This window comes from Sipha flava, unplaced genomic scaffold (assembly GCF_003268045.1).
Source record: "Sipha flava isolate LNK unplaced genomic scaffold, YSA_version1 168_pilon_pilon, whole genome shotgun sequence".
Taxonomy (NCBI): Eukaryota; Metazoa; Arthropoda; class Insecta; order Hemiptera; family Aphididae; genus Sipha; species Sipha flava.
In genome coordinates, this window is record NW_020271871.1 from 226,259 (window position 1) to 247,640 (window position 21,382).

Genomic DNA, 21,382 nt, shown 5'->3' on the forward strand with positions numbered 1-21,382 from the left:
ACGTCATAACAGGAGATAAACTGCAACACGAGTTCTATGTATATTAATATTATTTTTCGACTCGCAGAGCAATAGAATATTGTCGGAGATAAAGTCAACCGTATTATTGCAACGACTAAATAATAATAATGGCATTACGGTTGCCGTCGTCGAACGTTCACGCGTCGCGCCCTGTACACGCGTGTACCTACACTATAAGAATTCGATTTTCCGATTAAATTTCGCTCTTAATGTTCATCCGGTTAAATGGTGACGTTGTTCTTGACGCCAGCGATGTTTAATGCAATAACGTCGACACCGGATTGCACGGTAACGTAAACGGATTTTCGTAATAAATATAAAAAAAAAATAAATATATGTTTGTAAAACGAATAGCGGTGCGGATTACGCTAAGCTCGATGCGTCGGTCGGTGTACATTTGTGTACGCGTTTAAAACGGTCCGATCTGATTATTATAACACGATTATCGCTGGTGGTAACTGGTCGGTTCGCGTGTCGTGCACAGGCGGATTTGACGGTAATGTTGTGTACACGCCACGACGTTTGGCACACACGGTGACATGATCGATTATGATATTATTATGTGAACGCGACGAGACCACAAACGAAAACATCAAAATGATTAGTGGTGTTTTAATCCGCATCCCCGTCATGGTTGAAAACATCCATTTAGCGCGGAAACATTTTTTTCGACTGGTTCCGAAACGAACGATCGAACATCGACAATTATGTCATGGAAATTTGATTTCCACCGTAAAAGAACCAGAAAAACGGTAAATAGCTCTTGGCGTGTTACACAAATGGTTTTATTATTGGTACGATTTCCGATACAAAAAAAAAGATCAAAATCAGATTTTCGCTTTGACACGTTTTACATTTTTTTTTTTTTTTCTAAACACAACAGTCAAAATAATGAATACAGTGGTATTCGTGGTGAAAATCGGGACGATTCCAATTAAAGTACCAAGCGAGTTACATCAAAGCCAACTCATTCGGACAACGATAAAGTGATACGTTTGATAGTAAATGAAATTCGAGAAAATGTTTTTTTTAGTTTTTTTACTTCTATTGCATTCTACTATATATTTATAGAATCGAACGAAACGACTCACGATGTAAGTCGAGCACACATGGTCGCTGCAAATGGATGTTTTTTTCTCTAGAAAACTTCGTCGATAACATGATTGTTTCTATTAGTTATAGTTATCGGATGTAAAATGACGGTCAGATATCGCAGATCTTGTAAATTAAAATAGACGATTATAATTCAGTAAAATAGGTAATCATTAAATGTTGAGGCAACCTCAATGAAAAAATATGAAGAACAATTAATGTTAAGTTAAAAATCTTTTTACTAGAATAACATAATGTGTCGTGCTGTAGTACAATGGTAGAAAATACGAAAAACGCGTCAAAACCTCATTATTAAATGTTACACTTTATTCGATGAGTTAAATATTGTTGTAGACAAAAATCTATCGTTAAGTTTTAAAGAAAACGTTAAGCGAGTTAAAATCCACACATTAGAAGTCGATAAAATTTACTAAAATTGATGTAAAATATATTGTATTAAAACGAACAACGATAGTCAGGGACGTATTTAGGGGGAATGAGGGGTTACCATCGACCTGGGCAGCATTTTTTTCGTAACCATAATCCATCATCCGTGTTTTATTTTCATGAAAATATTATCATAAGTTGACCGCGTAAAATCCATAGATAATAAATATTATATTTTTTGAAAAATCGTATAAAACGAGCTGAGACAAAAAAAGGTGGTTTCTTGGAGGCTCTAGTATTCGTACGACATATTTTTCTATTTTACATAAATCATATTACAAATCATTGAATCCTATGAAAAGCGCGAGGACTTAAAAATGGCGGATTACCGAGCAACTGTTCCTGTCCATCCATCGTATACGATGTTCGACGAGATTAAAGGTTATTGACGTTAGCGACGGTATCCGTAAACGAGCAGCTCCCGTGAGTTCCGATAAGTCGGCTGTTCAGCTTTGTCGGCACCTGTATTGCACACGCCGACTCGCGGTGAACCAACTAGTCGGGGATGTTGCGAATCGAAATATTTCCACCAAGAGTACGGTGCGGCAAGTACATTGGCGTTCTACGCTTTTCAAATTTGACCAAATGCGTTCCGCGGCTTCCTACTCCGCCACGGACTCCGCTCAAAGGCGTAGATATTTTTAAAGCGAGAAAACAAAAACAAAACAAATAAACAAACGAACAGAAACTCCGGGTACACCGCCACCACCGTAGTACGTGCGCCCGGTCGAAACATCGGGGGCGACGATAACGCGTGCTACGGATGGTTTCGCGTCGCCGGTGACGTGATTAATCGGTCGGCGGCAATATTTACACACTCGGTGAACGGTTTACGGGCGGCGCGGACTGACGGGCAATTAGTGGTATAGGTTTTTAAGAGCCAACAACGAACGGCGGCGGAGTGAGCGCGCGCACTCGCATCAGCCTCGTGTTAAACGTGTGTACGGTGAACACGCACTCGAGGCACCCCGAGGACACCAGTGGAGGGTCGCGCAAGAAATGGGTGGGCGGTGCCTTCCGCGGTGGGGGACGCGACCCTTCCGCAGGGTCGGCGTGGTGCGGATCTCCGGCCGCCGGCAGACAGTCAGTCGCCGCGCACCCTCGTCCCGAAGACCTCAACGCTGGTCGCCTTCGTGCACGCGCGCAAAACGTCCAACCGAGACGCGATCCTCCACGTACGTTTCGGATCCGTGTAGTTTTTTTTTCCTTTTTTTCTCCGGTCGACCATGGACGGCACGCGCGGTTCTCCCGTCACCGTGACCGCCACCAAGAAGACCATGTCCCGGTCGTTCCTGATCGATTCGCTCATAGGTGGCGTCAAGCATCCCATCGCCGGCGCCGCGACCGCGGCCGCGGTGCCCTATCATCCGCAGCTCAACGAGTACATTCAGTTCCTGAACAGGACGGCAGCGGCGGCCGCGGCATACGGCGGCTATCAGTCTCCGGCGTCCGTCGTGTTCCCGTCATCCCCTTCCGCGATCGCCGCAGGACCGCGGATTTTCGGTTACCCGGTGGTCAGCGGTGGCGGCGGCGGCGGAATCGCCAGGGATCAACAGCACCACCACAAGCATCAACCGGTCGTCAAGCCCGTGGCTGTCGTGGCCACGGGACATCGGACCAAGCACGCCAAGACGTCCACCGCCAAGAAACGAAACGTCGACGAGATGATGTCTTACGGATCACCGGGTAAGTTGACCACTTTAAAAATCCTATGCCTTGATCGACCCTTTCCGGTCACCCTGATCCGCCATCGAAAAGTCAACTATTTTTTTTTTACACACGTTCGCTCGAATTTACGTGTCAATCGTTGATTACGTGTTCACTAATTTTTGTCGGGTATCGGTTTCGGGCACATTAGTCAAACCAAAACTGAATCGTGATAAATACTATTGTCGTTATTACTATCATACAATAATGTTTCATTCCATTGAACCATAAAATATACTAGTCATTGCGATTGAAAATAAGACATAATTTTACTATCAGCACGTGATAAAAATCAACTTTTTTTTAGTGGTTAGGTATACTTATGATCTTATTATTTTAAAATCTCAAATTTTCATTAAACGATTTTAGTTCAATTCGTATCGTGATCTTACTATAATGTTTACGAATATTTTTTTGAACTCGAAAACAACCAAAGTTAATTACTATTGCTCCACCTCTTCTTATGCTAAACTTTAACACTTACCGAATTTGTTTTTTTGCCGTTTGCTAAAATTATTGACCAATTATTTTTGTAGTTAAATTGTGAAAATAAACGTTTACATTTTTTTTTTCAATGCGATTCGAAGATTATTTATCCAGGAAAACCATCCTTTATCGTAACAATTCCCTTTGTTGGACAGTTTAGTAAAATCACGAATTAAACAAGCCAGTACTTACTCGATCCGTGCATTAATAATATTAATAATTTGTCCATATCGTACAATTCTACAGAAACGTAATCATATATTTTCGTTTTCAAGTGGTGTGAGAAAAAACTTACCAAGTCTAACGCTGGAGCTAAAACTAGAGCTCCTCGTTTCTGTCGGTGTTTAAACATGGGTGGCGGGAGGTGAAGAGTACGGGATAAATTTCGAAATTTCGAAACGGTACGTTGAAAAATGTCTAAGCGTTCGAAAAAACCCTCACAGCGCGTGAAACAAAACCTTGCGGTTAGACCGTATGACCGTTTTTCGGCAACCGAGACGATCGTGCCAAACCCAGGTAAAACATTATTTCGTACGTTCGTTACAACATTTTATGCTACACGAATCCGTACGATTTCACCTGAGTTTTAACTACACGATTGGGTACGAATTTTTAAGCGTAAATGCCAATTTTCATACCGGAATTTGTGTATACTACATGCTTGTACGAGTGAACTTGAAAAAGTTTATATGTACTTTGTGTTTTATTATTTTTATTATCTATGTTTATTGTTAATGATATTTAAATCGTTATTTTCGTTATATTATACGGTATTATCCGAGTTTCAGCAAAAGTAGTAGGTTATAGATGTCAGGGAATCCAAATTTAAGCATTTTCAAATAATTTATCAACAATAATTTCGTTAAAATAAAAATTGTTGATTTTATTTATTTATCAATCACTTTTCTTTTATTTAGTTATCCTTATTTTATTTATTATTTTATTATTAATTTGTTTTATGAACTATTATAGAACTGTTAGTACACATGTATTTTATATTTAATTTATTTTATATATAATACGGTGAAATTAGTAAATTTGACAACGTTGCATACAATTTTCTTACGCGATCGTTTTTATTTATTTTTCTTACCTACCTTTTTGTTACCCATCTACAAACGTACATAATCTCCTTCTACCCCCGACCGACCGACCGATCGGAGAACTTGAGCACTTATCGGTCGGGACAGATGTCGTTATTGGTCGCATCACAACCGGTATTCTCTAACACACGCTTTTTTCCCATTTCGTTGCAGAGCACACCGGCGGCAGCAGCGCAATTCAGGCGGATCCGCTGCGCGAGAACGGCGAGAGCGACACGGACTCGGGGAGCTCGAAGAGGATCAGGACCGCGTTCACCAGTAACCAGCTGCTGGAGCTGGAACGCGAGTTCTCTAGCAACATGTACCTGTCGCGGCTGAGGCGCATAGAGATCGCCAACTGCCTGCGGCTGTCCGAGAAACAGGTGAAGATCTGGTTCCAGAACCGGCGGGTCAAGCACAAGAAGGAGGACGGACCGGCCGCCGGTTCGCCGTCCACCACCGCGTCCTCGTCGTCCTGCTGCAACTGTTCCAAGTCGTGTCACCTGCGCGCGTCCCCAGCGCCCGAAACCGGTGCCGGGTGCCGGCGGCCCGATGACGACGACGACGACGACGACCGCGGCCGCTGTGATCGGTTCTAACCGCCGGTAACGTCCGGGCGTCGGCTGGATACCGCAGGAGACCGCAACGGCAGAAGAGCGACGAACGGCTGTGACGGACAACGCGCGGCTTACGCGAAAGTCCACGGGGACGCGGCCAGACGGTTCTGCGCGTCCTGCGGTTTGAACGAACGAAACGTTCACTACGGATTGTTATCCGTTAGACCGTATTATATGCTTTTGTGTAAATAATGTAAATGTTCATTACGTTTACCGGGTGCGCATTGCACCCGTGTACGCGTATAATTATTACGATTGAAATATAAATACAAATTTTAATTTTTAACCGTTTTTCTTATTTGTTTTGTGTGTATGTATTACTTATCTTGATGTTACACGATACGAGTTGACCGAAGTGTGTCGATGGGTTTGTATTTTGGGGCATACGTAAACTGCGTCCAAATGATATTTTTTATTTGTAAACTGCGCCCGAATTTTTATCTATGTTAAAAAGGTATAATGTAAACTGCGCCCGACTAATTAACTTATTAAATTTTGACTTATTAAAGTCTCTATGTACGTCGATTTCATCTAGCAAAGTCTTGGAATAAAAGTAACCAACAAAATGGTTTAAGTAATGACTATAAAAATAAAAATAGTGATATTTGAAGATGGTTAGTTCAATGTTACGGTTTACCATTTCTAAGTTCAGGAAGTGCATCTGAGTATTTTGTCAATTATTTAATAAAATCAAAGACTGACGACGAAAGGGTGACACGATTTGCGAATTATTTGGTAGTCGTAATTATAAGAGAAGAAGCTCAGTATTCACCTGAAGTATGGGCTTAAGTATCAGCAGAATCAACTTTAACTACAAACGCATACGAGTGTTTTCATTCTTACTTTAATTCCAGCTTTTATACAACTCATCCAAATATTTTCATATTCATAGAAGAGTTAGAAGAAATTCAAATAGAAGTATATATTAAACTAAATAGTATAAATGAACCGTTTAAATTCCAAAACTCTAAAACAAAAAAAAAAAAAAACTTAGAAAATTTAATTAATAATTATAATAGTGGTCTAATTCCAATTGAGGAATATGTATCCACCATATGTTATTATTTGTAATATTTGTATTTATTTTGCTTTTTAAAAATATATGTTTTTTAATTATTTATATTATATGGCTGTAACGAATTAAGTATTTTACCCGGGCGCAGTTTAAATGTCACCTTTTTACACTTGATAAGAACTCGGGCGCAATTTACATGTGTGATTTTGTGTGTTACCTGTATTTTGGGCGCAGTTTACAATCGCCGGTGTTTTGCGTGATACGAAAACGGACGAAATGCGCGCGAATATCACATTCGTCGCAAAAAAACCGAAATCGAAAAGCTAACTGTACTGTTCAAACAGTTTAGGTGTTTCGAACGGAAAGGTTTAATCGATTTGAATCAACGATTGCAAAAACGTCACAAGTTACCTATTTAAAAGTATTAATCATGTGTTTCTACGCGTTGAGTGTATAAACATTGATCATTATTATTTATTTATCCGATAAAAAAAGTAGAACTTTTTACATTCAACGCATAGAAACACATGACAAGTGATTTACTGATATCTCAATTTTATAAAATATGTGACTCGTGACGTTTCCCTAATCGTCAACTAATTTCTAGTCTGCACAACGGGTAAGTATAGAATACGTCGGAGAGTTTACTTTTTTCGACTGTTAAACAATAAAAATGATTCTATTTTCATTACGATGTTGTATTTTTTATGTCTGTATATGTATACAGACATATAGGAAATATATATATATATATAGGAAATATGTATTTCCTATTGTAATATGTATAACACAAGTGTATAGATATAGGTATAAAAGGAGATAGTAAAATATGTGATATAGACGTTCGATTTAAACATAAAAAATATTTTTCGCATAGTCCTTATAAAGATTGTAAATGTTATGACTAGGGTTCAGAAGTTATAGGAGCCAAAAATGCAAAATATGCACGAAAAAATCATAAAATATGCATAAAGAAATGTGAAATATACAAAAAAAAATAAATATATTTATTTATTAAAAGTAAATTGGTAAATTCTAAAGACCATTATTTAAAAAAACTGTATTATTTAAAAAAATACGGCGTATAACCGGTTGGCATTTGAGATTTTATTGAACCGAAAAAATAGTTAACCAAACATATGCAGTTATGCATATAACTTTTATTTAGATTGGCCAAAAAAACCGGATGCCATAAAGTACACCATTTCTTAGGAACTCAGATATATAACTTAATGCCTAGTCATATAGCTAATATGCCTTTACCTGCTTTTAAAAAACATATTTCCCATTGGCTCCAATATGAATATAGTGTGGGTAAAATTTAAAATGTATAAACCATTCAATATCTAATTCATAACCCAATATCATATAATATTATAGTATTCTATTATGTCTTACATCTCTCATGTTATATTTTCTTTTTAAGAATACTGTAAACTCAGATAACCCTGGGTCTCCACACGAATTTTCTCAGTGAAGCCCAGTAATCTTTTTGATTTCGAATAAAAGTAAAAAAATAAATAAAAACATTTATTTTTCATTATTTGTGAAATACGTAATAAATGTATGTTGTATAATACCTGTTAAGTTGTTGCATTGAACCATCAATATTTTCGTTAAATTCGTAGTAGACATTAAAAATAACAATAAATAACCACGAAAAATAATATTGAGTTTTATGTGATGCACGTTTTCCGCGTTATTAGCCTTGTGTGATGTAACATAATTTAATCATTAATACAAATAATTGGATATCCTTAGAAATTACGATTTATTATTTAAATAAATTCTTTTTTTGCGCGTACTCACCCGGTTAATATAAATATTTTACAATAGGCAATCAAACGATAGTTCATTTAATGCGGTATATACTATTTTAGTTGTTTAGAGCGGCAATTTTTCACAGGCCCGCACTAGGGAAACACTCCCCTGCGGCCAACACCGTATTGTCGTGCACGTGCGACGGTATTATTGTTCGGCGAGCTGTAGCCCGTAGCTGCTGGGAAACGACCGACGACATGTTCGTTGGAAATTTCGATTTGGCCGCCTAGTCGCTGCCGGTCGCATTGTACTGTATCTGGTCATGCGAGGTTTCGTGTTTTCGAAATACGTTTTGCGCAATCGGAATGGATAACGCGCAGATGATATTTTATTCTAATTCATGGTCGGTACACAAAAGATTATTGCTTGGTCAAAAAGGTTATAAGCCAATTCATTTTTATGCATCGTAAATGAAATATATTTAACGGTGATTGAAAATTGTTGTGAATTTTTTTTTTGAAGAAGAAAAAAGAATAATTGATTGAAACGTAGATATTTTTAATTTATGATTATCGATCTCATACTTTTTTAAGCTATTCGTTGAGATGTTCTTTTCTTAAAAAAATAAAAAAAAAACTATTCGTGAATAAATTACGTTCTAATTACGTTTCTTGGTTTATGAGTAACGATTTACACTATTTTTGTATTAAGATATGCTTAATATCTGTGTTAATGTCTTAACGCTAAGTGTTAACATTTAAATAAATGAAAAACAAAAAAATAAACTTTCGTTATTTATTGATTAAAAATCTACTATCTATAAAATGAGTATGCACAATGAGTAGGTTTGGTAAGCGTCGAATATAAAAATATCAATGATTAATACATATATACTAACCTATGGGTTGGGGAAATCACCCAGCACGTGTGTTTATTGTATTGCTAGATGATAAAGCAAAAGGTCCCTACACGGTTTTATTTTGAGCCTGCGTTGTGGGTTACCGGGGAGCGTGTTCGTTGATGGTTAAGTGATTGGAGGGCTTCGTTATTTAATACTACGTTACGTACTATATTTCAAATTATGTTGACATTAAAATGAACTGTCGACAAGTACTTCATCTCTCCGACCTGATTTTTTTTGAAACATTACAAAATAACCGTTGTCAATCTGTCGAAAATAGAGTATCAATAAACAACTTTTTGGTATCACCGACATGAAATCCCTCATATTCTCTAAAACGATTTTATGGATGTTAATAAAATAAATAAAACAATTATGGGCTGCGTTGTGAAATGAATACAATTTTTTTTTTTACTCATAATTTAAAACAAAAAAACCACAACAAGCTATTGTTATTTTAACTTTGATCCTTGCACCCATTTTCAATTTGTGTTTTGCATTTTCGTCACATTCATAAAATATGAAATATATAATCAACTCACGGACATCGTCTAAATAATGACTTTTTTCTCAAATTTAAAAAAAAAATCAATACAACTATTTAATTCGAAGAATAGCCAATCAAGAACAACTTTTCAATATAAATATGGATTATAGTTATAGAAATAATAATTCTACAGTATTATTTTTTTTAATGAAAAATATAAATTGTTTTTGATCAATAAAAAGTGATACGAAAGAAGCTTTAAACTTTTCTGGTGTACAAATATCGAAATAGAAAATTGATTGGAAAACATGTTTTCGAGAAGAAGATAATAATCGGTTTTCTTTCAGCTCACGGGTAGAGATTATAAATAAATATTTTATACTCGTACTCATAGAGTTACAAAGATACACAATTATAGTTTGTATAAAAAAGGATATCCAACGGATTATGAATCGAGTTATGAACAGAAATTGAAACGTTAAGTAAAAGACACCAGAGGTGTTTAGCTCAAGCGTTTTGAATGGGGGAAAGTTGAAATAAGATACTGTTTATAAAATCTAAATGAAAATGTACAATTTTCGTTTCACAAAATATTTTTTAGATTTGACTTATACATTTTAAAACTATAAATCAGAAAACTAAATCAAGTTCGTGTGAATTTCTATAAGCCATTTTCTAATGTAAAATTAATTTCATAAATTAATTTGAAGGTCTTTTAGCTAATCAGGAGATATGTGTTATTTTAACCTAAGCATTTTTAACTAAACAATTTCAAATTTTGAAGAAGATACTTATCATTTTATATGAGATCAGAAATATCCACAAATATATATGTACTTAACTAACTTAGTTTATAAATCTGTGGATGAATCGTGTCTTAAAAACTATATTTCGGTGAAGCGGTAACCGGTGTAAAGTAGTAGTTAGGCGTGTTATCATTAAAATTAAAATCAAATAATACCGTTATATACACCTATCCACCTATCTTTAATCGCGATAATAACATGGCTAAAAAAATAAAAAGTGTTTAGAAAATTGATTGGTACCTGTCATATCGTCATTTGATATAAGTATATAAAAAATATAAATACAGATATGTAAAATTAATAAATATAACAATCAATGGAGGGGAGATGGTTTGAACACCATAATCCATCCTTCTTTGAGCTTGTCTATGAAAAAGTAAATTATGTTTTAAACACAAAGAAAAGAAAAACGTATATTTTTTTTCCATGCATCACATTTCAAAAAAGGCAAATGACAGGAAAAGAATACAACAATAGGCAAAAAAAATTTACTGTGCCATTATATCCATTTATAATTATCAAAGAAAAAGCCCCAACAGTACACTATTTTTGTAATATTTAATTATAAAATACTGTGATATTTATGCTTTACATTATACAATAATTAAAATACTGGATAATGAGGATATAGTTATAACTCGAAATTATGTTTACTTCTAGGTATTAATTGTTTAATGTAAACATTTTTTCTTGTAGTGATTGTACTGACAGATTTATGCAACAAATTTTTGTATTAAAAATTAAATTATCAAAAACTGATTTATTTAAGGAAAACAGCATCTGTCAATTTTCTCACGTTTTCAGTGAATTACTCGTATAAAAACATAATACTGTACAAAAAATGTTAATTTATGAGATTTTGACGTAAGTGCAATGGCTTTTGATACTTTTGGATTTTAAAACTGAAAATATTATTACAAAATTACATTAAATTAAAATACTTTTATAACATGAACAATTAAAGTTAAAAAAAATGCGTTTATTATTATTCATCTTTTTTTTAATGAAAATTCAAATTTTTAGTATTTTTAATTGCATTTTCCGATTCTCAGTAACTCATTTCTACTAGTTACATTACTAACCAACTAAACATTTCAAATCACCCTTCCTCCAGCTTTTTAATTTTGAATATATACACTACTGTGCTATATTTATTTTTATTTTTAAATTTACAAATATGAATTTAATCTAGGAGATGCAATTTAATTAAAATTGTTATTTAATGATTTTGCACCAAACAGTACGAAATATTTTATCACGTAAAACTAGAATATTAAATCTTATAAGTTGTAAAGGAAACTAAATCGTTAGAACTGTCGAGAACGTAATTTTATAAACTATTTGCCGAACTTTAAAACTAGTTACTGAATTTATTTGCCATCGCTCAACGTCATCAATAATTTTAATATAAACATCGAATTGAAAAATTAGAAGAAATATCTTGTTCAAAAGTTCCTTGTAAAAAAATGAGATTTCTTAGTTATTCTATAATATTACATTTATATTACATTAATACAGTGTTGCAGACAAATCATAAAATGTTTAAAACAATTAATGAATAATAATTTATGCTTGTTGTGCCGATCCCATCTAACAATATCTGTCACAATATTTAAAAATATTTCTTCCGGAGTGAGAGCAAAACGAATATATAAAACATAATCATACAACAACAAATTATTATAAAATAAAAGCGTAATCTCTAATATGAAATACGAGGGATGTGCATGATACGCAATTTGTTAACTTAGCAGTTGTTCGCATTTATAATGTGTACAAACAATGTATGTGTGTGTATGTAAATAGTAACCAATAGCTGAGTTTGATATACGAGGCAATAAGAACACTTCTGGAATATGAAATTAGCAAGTGAATTGTGGACTCGTTTCACGAATTCGCCCGTAAATCGAAAAGCTTTGAAAATACATAATGATCACTTCTCGTGGAAAACATGTAGTAGAACTACAATATGTACAATATATGTTAAATACCGGTAGGACGAATGACTAAAACACGAATGTTCGGTTGTTGAAAAAAATCTGTAATAATTTACGCTTATCGTTCCATTTTCCAGTTGATAATTCGATAAAGTTATAAATTTTTGGAAATATTATATTATTTACACATATACTCGTATACTTGCGTTTATTCACAGTAACTGTTATGTTTTTTTGTTCACGTCGTCCGCGCAGTATATTTAAAACTGTTACTTCCAAAACGGCAGATCTAACCGACCAACGGTGCATTGGTAATCGTAGTCACGTCGACATAATTAGATGGTTAGAGATTGATGAAATCATTGGTAATTTTTATTTATTTATATTATAAATCGCTAATTATATCGCGAGATGGATATCATTAGGTAGAGATTATTATTGTTTATCGAAGAAAAACTGAGAGGTGTAAAAAATCATTGGCGTGTAATTCTAACGTCGAACGTTCGTCGTTGCGTGTAACGCGCGCAACAGCCGCGACGCGATTAATTGCGATTCCGAAGAAGCGACCGTTTTATGCGAAAAGTGTTCACGGCAATACGACGTTTACCCGTCGTGCTAAATTATAATGTGTAATTTAAAATACCATCATTAAACTTAAACGCTCTAGTCGGTTAAGACCCGCCACGGGTCGGAGGAGAGAGAGAGAGAGAGAGAAAGAGAATACAGATATTACGAGTTGCTATACATCTTACGGTTTAGTATGATAAACGATCGTATCTGAAACACAAACAGTGATGTATAACTACGTTAATAGTGTTTGAGTTTCAACATAAAGTGAAAACATTCGTAAGCCAACGTAACGTGACTTAAAATATGTATTCAACGAACGTTGAATACATTTTGTTGGATGAACAAAAATAACATAACACCGCCCGCATATTATCCCACCAAGTATAATGCGACCATTACACTTATATGGTACACGTGACCCTCCATCCGGGGTCCGGTGAGCTCTCTGTAGACCGTTTTTGTAGTTGGCAAATCGATGCTCGTCTGATCGATTCCAAAAGGAGTTTCCGAAAAATTCAAATAAAAACTGATAATTCGATCAGTGGACACCCGAGAATTTCGTCGCCTAGACGTCACGTCAAGGGCGTTAGGTGAATTGCGTCCCATTTCCATAAAACTAGGTGAATTGCGTCCCTATTGTAATTTAATACTAGGTGAATTGCGTCCCTGTTATATTTTAATACTCGGTATGTAACAAATACATAAAATATACTAAGTTAATACATTAGTTGAAATATAATTTATTATGCTCTTTAGATTGTTCTATTATATTAAAATTATTTTCACATTTAAAAAAACATTTACAAGATTTTATACAGCAGCACCAACGTTGTATGTAATTTCTTAATAGTTTTTGGAATCGAAATTTAAAACCTTCAATTATAACTATTTTTTTATTTTTTTCACTTATTGAAAACTCCATTTAAAATTAATAATAAATAAAAAATTACACTGCAGTATACTGACGATTGACGACTGCTTGTCAACTGCATAATATGTTGGGAAATTTGAAATCACAAATATTATATAGTAATTATATGTTATCGCAATTGTTGTCGCGAACGGTCGAATATAAATGTAAAAATATACTCAGTCCGATTCTAAACGCGCGTATTGCATTGATACTGAAACGGTCATGTGAGATAAAATATTATTTAATTCTTGGATATTCCGATAAAAGATATCAATACAAATAAAATAAAATAAAGGTTCTGCTGTTCTGCAGTTATATCGCTTAGAATGAAATATTTTGTGTGTAACATTTCAAAAAGTATCGGGGACGCAATTCACCTATTCGGAAAAAATATCGGGGACGCAATTCACCTATCTGTGTATTAACATTTTTTTTTTGGGACGCAATTCACCGAACCCGACGTCAAGGACGATATAATATAATGTTGACAGTTGTCAATTCGATGACGACACTTTGTAATCCAATACCTGCCTCGGGAACATTACGCTAAAATAAATACGGTTTTAAAAAGCGGATAATGTGTTGTGTCCAACACACGATCGACCGAAGAAAATTGTTTCAATGGATTTTACATAAAATACAAAATCCCATTTATTGGAGTGCTAAAGATAGTATATTCACTCCTTGATGCGCGTCTTTTGGTCGAATGGGCACAGAATATACAAATATCCGTCTTACGTTCGCGAGGCCCCGATCTGCCAAAAGATTCAACGCTGGACGGATGTACGCTAACGTATTTTTTTCTTTTTCGAAACATATGTAGTACATTGACCCGATTTAAGATCAATTGATTTGAAACCTTAAAGATTTTTCAATGTTCAGAGTTGAAAAATAAAATAAACGCACTGTAAAAAATCAATCGTACCCTTGCTCTACTTATGGATAATAATAACGCAATGAAAAATTTGCATTTGGACTCATTACAAAATGTTCCAAACATATGTACAGTGCACATGTTTAATACTTCTAACAGCGGACACCATTCTATAACAAGTGATTTTATACTTTTCGTCGATAAAGATTTTAAGTGTTTATTGCAACGGTAATTGCGATAAACGTCATTTAACGTAATATAACGTCATTTCGCTCGTTTTATATTTTATAATAACATTTTGTACTTTTAAATGGATGATAAAACAAATATTATCGAAATACTAATAATATATAACCTATGGCGAAAAAATATATATAAAAATTATCAAAATATATATATATATATATATATTTATATATATAATATCAATTCTAAATATTTCTTCGTTTGCCCAGTATTTAATTCGACCGACAATCAGATTTAATTATACCTGGTTTGTGTTAGCAATGGATGAATTTGACTTATTGTACAATAACTAACCTTATTTACAATGTTTAATATGTACGCGATATTTGAAAAATCCGTGTTGCGCGTACAAAAATCTCGTTTTTCACAGCGATTTTGCTATTTCCGCACGGGATACATTTCGCATTGCGTATAAATCTTATAATTGATCGCTGTCCGGTTCGAGATCGTTTCGGGGTGCCAGGGCGGTTACAAGGGGGGGGGGCAATGAAGGCAGTTGCCCTCCCTCCCATTCAACAAAAAAAGTATCAAATTTGACTTTTGTAATTAATATTTCATTTTTAGAATTTGGGCCATCAAAATATATATATACCTATCATTCTCATTCCCTTTTATTATTAATATTTACTACTGCAGATTTTACGATAACAGTAATCAATAAATCTATTTTTAAATTCATTATGCATGCCGTATACAATCATGGTCTTACCGCTACTTGCGGCTTGTATTTGATTGTCGCTGTCGTATCGTTCAGATTAAAATCATCTTGTTTTGATAATATTATGTTAAAAATATAATATAACATTGATATTTTATCGAATAAATTAAGTAATCGCATATTTGTTTTTCTGCATTTAAGAGAATAAAAACTTGGCTGCGGTGCAACATATGTTACAAGAAAGACTTTCTGGGTTGGCGATTATACATTGTCATCGAGATCAACATATTCACATAGATGGAGTGATAGATATATTTTCAAAAAATAATAGAAAAAAGATTTTATGATTTAAAATATTTTATTAATTAATTTATATATAATATTTATCACATACAATAATTAGCGGTAATTTATAAAGATTAATAAGTTTTTTTTTAAATAAATACATAAAGTTCTTTATTATCTAAAAAATAAACACCTTTTTTTTTAAATAGATGATATTTTTTTAGCCTATAACTAATAAATTGCCCCCCACCGTTTAGGGCCTCTGTATCCGTCCCTGCGGGGTGCCCGATCGAATATATCCACAATTTCCAACACGAATACTGCGTGGTAAATCGTCGCGGAAAAACCGTTCCGCCGTCGTCATCATCGTCTCCTGGGACGATATCGTTTGAACGTATGGCAACAAATTCACACGGTAGTGTAGTCGTTGATGCGTCTCTCGGGCTCGGAAAACCGTCACACGAAGTGCAAAACGTGTACAATGCGTTTCGTAAAATTAAGTGTCGTTGGTCTTTCTGACCGATATATTATTAATTATTTTCAATTGCTGAATAAATTAATATTTTAATCAGTGGCGTACATAGAAAATATTTTCGGGAGGGGCTATTATGGACAGAATTAAATTTCCACTGCTATCTAAGAATTACTAACAAGACACAGTAGGTACTTATCTACATTTAATTTACAGAATGTCCCAAAACGATTTGACGTTGGACGAAAATTCTAAATAAGCATAAAGGACCATTAAAATATAACATACCTACGTTTAAAATAATTTTTAAGTTTTTGTAAACATTTCGGGGGGGGGGCAGTCCACTAGGCTCCCCCTATATACGCCACTGATTTTAACGTATTTGATTAAGTAACGCACCCATTATTATATATGATATTATATTAATGTAAGACCACCCTTAAGCATGATACTTTCCTGCGAGTAAATAAATGATACATAGATACTAAACAAAATAATAACCAAGACGCTTTTAGGAGTAATACATTCGATGTTTTTGATTAAATGTTTTATTTAAAACAAGAAAATAACTCTTTTATGCTTAAAGGCATACGCACTACACGATGCGCGTGCGATACGCATAACAGGTTCAGCGCACGATTGTTTTAAAATAATTTATTCGACAAATAATGTTATCAAAAACGTACAATACTTTTATATGATAAAATACCGTACAGCTCGTATTTTTGCGGGGAGTAGCTCAAAAGTTTCGAAGACATTACATCAGTTAACCGATTTCACCATGTTAGCATGTAAAACAGCTGTTGTTTAAACGGCTTGGTAAATTTTCATCGGTTTTTTCTATTGATAATTTTATTCGAAACCGACATGACAATAAGCAACAAAACAATATCTAGTGAAATGTTAACACTTTAACAACAATTTTGGTGACGGTTTTACGAACATTGACTTTTCGAATTAAAAATAAGCAAGTTCAGTTACCTATTTAATGTAAACTATTGTTTTATTTTTTTTTTTTTCTTTGCCTTTTTTGATATCATTTCAGTCAAATTAGTATAAAGATTTACAAATGACAATTAATTACAAGGAAGTTTAAAACAAGAAGAATTGATGATGCTAACAATCGAAAAAATAATGATGGTGCAGCGGGTATTAAGAAGATTTGAGTCGGTAGTGATATAATCAAGGGGAGATTGAAATAAAAATAGGAATTGTATTCTTTAGAGAAAAAAGGGCAATTAAAAGTCAGCTAGTTAAAATCACTAACGGTTTCATCGTGGGTTCTAAGACATAGAGGAGAGGAATTTAGGGACTGCTTACATAAATACTGAGAAAATAAATTATGTCCAATTCGAATCGATTATTGTTATAAATTAAAACATCAATGTTTTAAATTAATTAAATCATTAGGCAAAACTATAAAAGTTAAAATGTTCAATTCGAGTCTGAAACATAACACCTCTTCTTACAAAACATTAAGAACGAATTAAAACTTTTTTTTCTTTCAAATAGTGTTTTAAATGTTATAATTAATAACGTTGAGTGTAAACATTTATTCATTTTATAAAAGTTGTCAGTTGCTATAATTGAAATGCATAAGTTAAACATTTGAAAACATATATAATCAGTGCTATACGTATAATTTCATAACATTATTCATTATTTATAGATTTCATATTCATACGAACATTTTTATAATTCATTATATTTGGTACACATTTTCCAGAGGTTCATTAAACGCTATTCATAAAAATTCACATTTGATAAATTTAATCTTTTCAGCTTTAAGTATTTTAAACGTTATTTGAAGGTTTTAAGTGAGCAAAAACAATAAAATATATTTATCCTATTCTCGAGTAATAATCTAAGTTTTATTGATTTTTACTTAAAAAATATTCTTTTCGACTTTTTTTTATATTTAGAAAACATACGATTGCGTAAAACGTTAGTAAAAAAAAAAAAAGAAAAACGTAAAACGAAGTCATTAATTTAAAATGCCAATTCAATTGACAAGTAGTTCTACTTTTATTCTCTAAAGTATAGCTTAAGGAATTTCTGCAGGGTAAATACATAAATCACAATTAATCTCTATATAATTAATATGAAGTTATAATACAAAATATTGTACAACATTGGAAAGAATATGCGTCCGTTCAATAGAGTTAAATCGTGTATTACGCATTTATGGAATCAAGTACATCGAAATCTTACAAAGAAAAAATTGTTCAAAAAAGTGTTAAAAATCAAAAGTGATAAGAATAGTTCGATTTTACTTCTAACATTTTCATGTTTGGTTAACAACCATTATTTTAAATTCGTGTAGAATTTAAAAACTCACGATCTGCGTGTAAAATTGATAAAAAGCTCGTCAACGCGCCTAATTTTATCATTATTAAAGCACGTATCTACTAACATAAAATATATTTTTGATTCGAGGAAAACTTTTATCGCTCGCATGGTATGTTTAATTTATTATTCATTCATTGTGCATACATATTCTACTTGTTCGAAAGTTCTTTCCGCCGGCGTAAACATTTTACAAAACGCATTCGGCTTGATTCTGAACGTGGCTTCCTTATAATTAAATACTTCTTTTACGACCACATCGCGTCTGCAGAAGATAATAAATCGCTCTATAGAAAGTGTTCACATGAAATAAACAACAGGCGTCGGATACAAAATGATGCACTGCGCTGCTTCGTTGATAAAATGCGTTTAAAAGACATGCAATAATTAAAAGATGTTCGACGGTTGTCGTGAGTTGCTCGCGTTCATTATTAGGAGTGGTACAAGTCGATCTGTGATGCATAAATCAATCTGTATTTGAATAAGAGAATGAGTATACCATGATAATTGCGTCTTTTACGAAATAGTGGATCATAATTTTTTTTTTTTTATATCATCACGTTCAAATCGTATACTAATGAATCGTATTGAAAAATTATATTTTTCCGCACAAGCATTCACGAGTGTTTCAATATTTTATTTAATAGAAAATTATTCGGGTCGAGCGTACAACGTACACGTAACAATAATGCGCGAATGAAATACAACGAACACTTGGTTGCGTACTCTTTCCGTGAACTACAGATGGTCTACATTTCATACCGTACGAACAATAATGACACGTACCGATAAACGTTAATTTATATTTATTTTTTATTTTTATTTTTTTTAATATTTATAAGTCATTTTGTCAATTACATACGTGTAAAACGTATTAAAACCCGTTCGCTTTAATTGGAGACAATATTTGCCCCTCCCCCCGCCCAACCTCATCAACTGTGCACCCGATATGTACGTACGACGAAACTTCGTTAAAACTTTACCCGACAACGTTATAATTTGTGTGCGTTTCGGTTATTGGCTTTGGCTAACGTGAAATATTTTCAATCGCACCTGCAGTCCCACCCCTATGCCGACGTTCACTAATTGGCTCGAGCACGGTTAACCCCCTCGCGATGATGAAATACGAATTAATCTCGTTAACGCAGTTGTCATTATATCTGGCTGCGAGCGCAACAGGAATCCTAACGTTTTTCTATCGGTAACATCGGCTGCAACTCAATTGTACGGTTCGTTTTTGTGCGCGCACGGAACACGTCATCGCTACCGTGTGCGGGCCGACACGAACCAACCCGAAAACGTTCGATAACAAACGCGTACTCGCGTAAAACGTCGTTTTCGCCGAGCACGCATAACACTACTCTGGGTATGGTGTTTACGATCGTTTACAGCATTTGTTCATTAGTACACAATACGAAAATGAAACAACGTTGATGCGCCGAAACGTTCGCGTCAGACTATCGACCGTTGTCGCGCGACTTAAATACAACGCGAGTGTCATAGTACGGGAACAAGTACGATTTTTTTTATTATTTATGTTTCGCAGTCGAAGTTTTCCTTCGTTTCTTTCCCGTTCAAACGTTTCCAATGAAAATTCTTCAATATCATGTGTACTCGTTTATTATCTTTTAATTTCTGCGCTGAAAGTGATGTATACAAACACTACGGTTAAATTGCGACACGTATTAAAAATAACTCGATAACACTTTGTACACGTCGTATTGCACCAATTTTGTATACTTTTCGATAACTTGTTTCAGATTTTTAATAGCACGTTAGCAATTTGTGTTGACGTGTGTGACCGATTTCAGAAAGTAAAAGAAAAATAAACATTTGAGAAGTGTTACTTTCAGTCTATACAATACGTGTCGAGTTTATAAACGAAGTACTGAAATTGAATCTTGGAAAATTAATAAATTTTACGGAAACAATGTCATAAATATATATATATATATATCTTGTTGAGTTGATCGTTATACCGTGAATTATTTCGGAACAAATAAATCAAAAACAAAATATATTAAATATGTGATAAAAAAAAAAAGGAATCAAAATATTTTTAGAGTTTTTGAAGAAAAATAAAATCAACAAATTTTAGTACCAAGAATTTTATATATTTGTTATGGAAATATAACATTTTATTTTATAGAATTTTGGTTCTTTTTGAAAGCGTAACCGTTTTTTTTTAACTAATCTTGTTGTAAGCATAAAAATAGCGTTTTATATTTTTATATTGAAAATAATTTTTAATTATAATCTGATGAAAATTAATCATACTAAACTTCTTCTTTTCGTTTCCGGTTGCTTTTGCAGTTATATTTTGTGCATCCAGTAAGCTACCAATTGTACTGGCGTTGTCAATAATCTCGTCCATATCTTCTTTGCTACACATCCCTTCGAAGTTAGGACATTCATATATATGTTTATCATCGGTAATCTTTCACGTTTGCACTTGATATCCTCTAACAAGCCCCATTTGAACAAATTCTTTCTCGTCCGTCCATATTTCGCTTTGATCCAATTAATTTTTTCTCCAAAGGTTCCAAGGAACCAAACTTAAGACTTATGCTGGACTATAGTTTATAGTGGTTATTATTTTAAAATTTCAATTTTACTTCAATTTTTATAAGTTACTGAAATATGATATATAATTATTAAT

At 33.7% G+C, this 21,382-nt stretch overlaps 1 protein-coding gene and 1 pseudogene across 1 annotated transcript; one reads left to right on the forward strand and one right to left on the reverse strand.

Annotated features, from left to right (window-relative positions):
* The window catches only part of LOC112679811, a 74,331-nt pseudogene that overhangs the window by 35,862 nt on the left and 17,087 nt on the right, over positions 1-21,382 (reverse strand).
* On the forward strand, positions 2,644-5,738 carry LOC112679820 (homeobox protein lin-39-like). Its single transcript, XM_025549742.1, has 2 exons — positions 2,644-3,246; positions 5,010-5,738. The coding sequence occupies exons 1-2, from the start codon at positions 2,787-2,789 to the stop codon at positions 5,432-5,434; spliced, it is 885 nt and encodes a 294-aa protein (XP_025405527.1). The 5' UTR covers positions 2,644-2,786; the 3' UTR covers positions 5,435-5,738.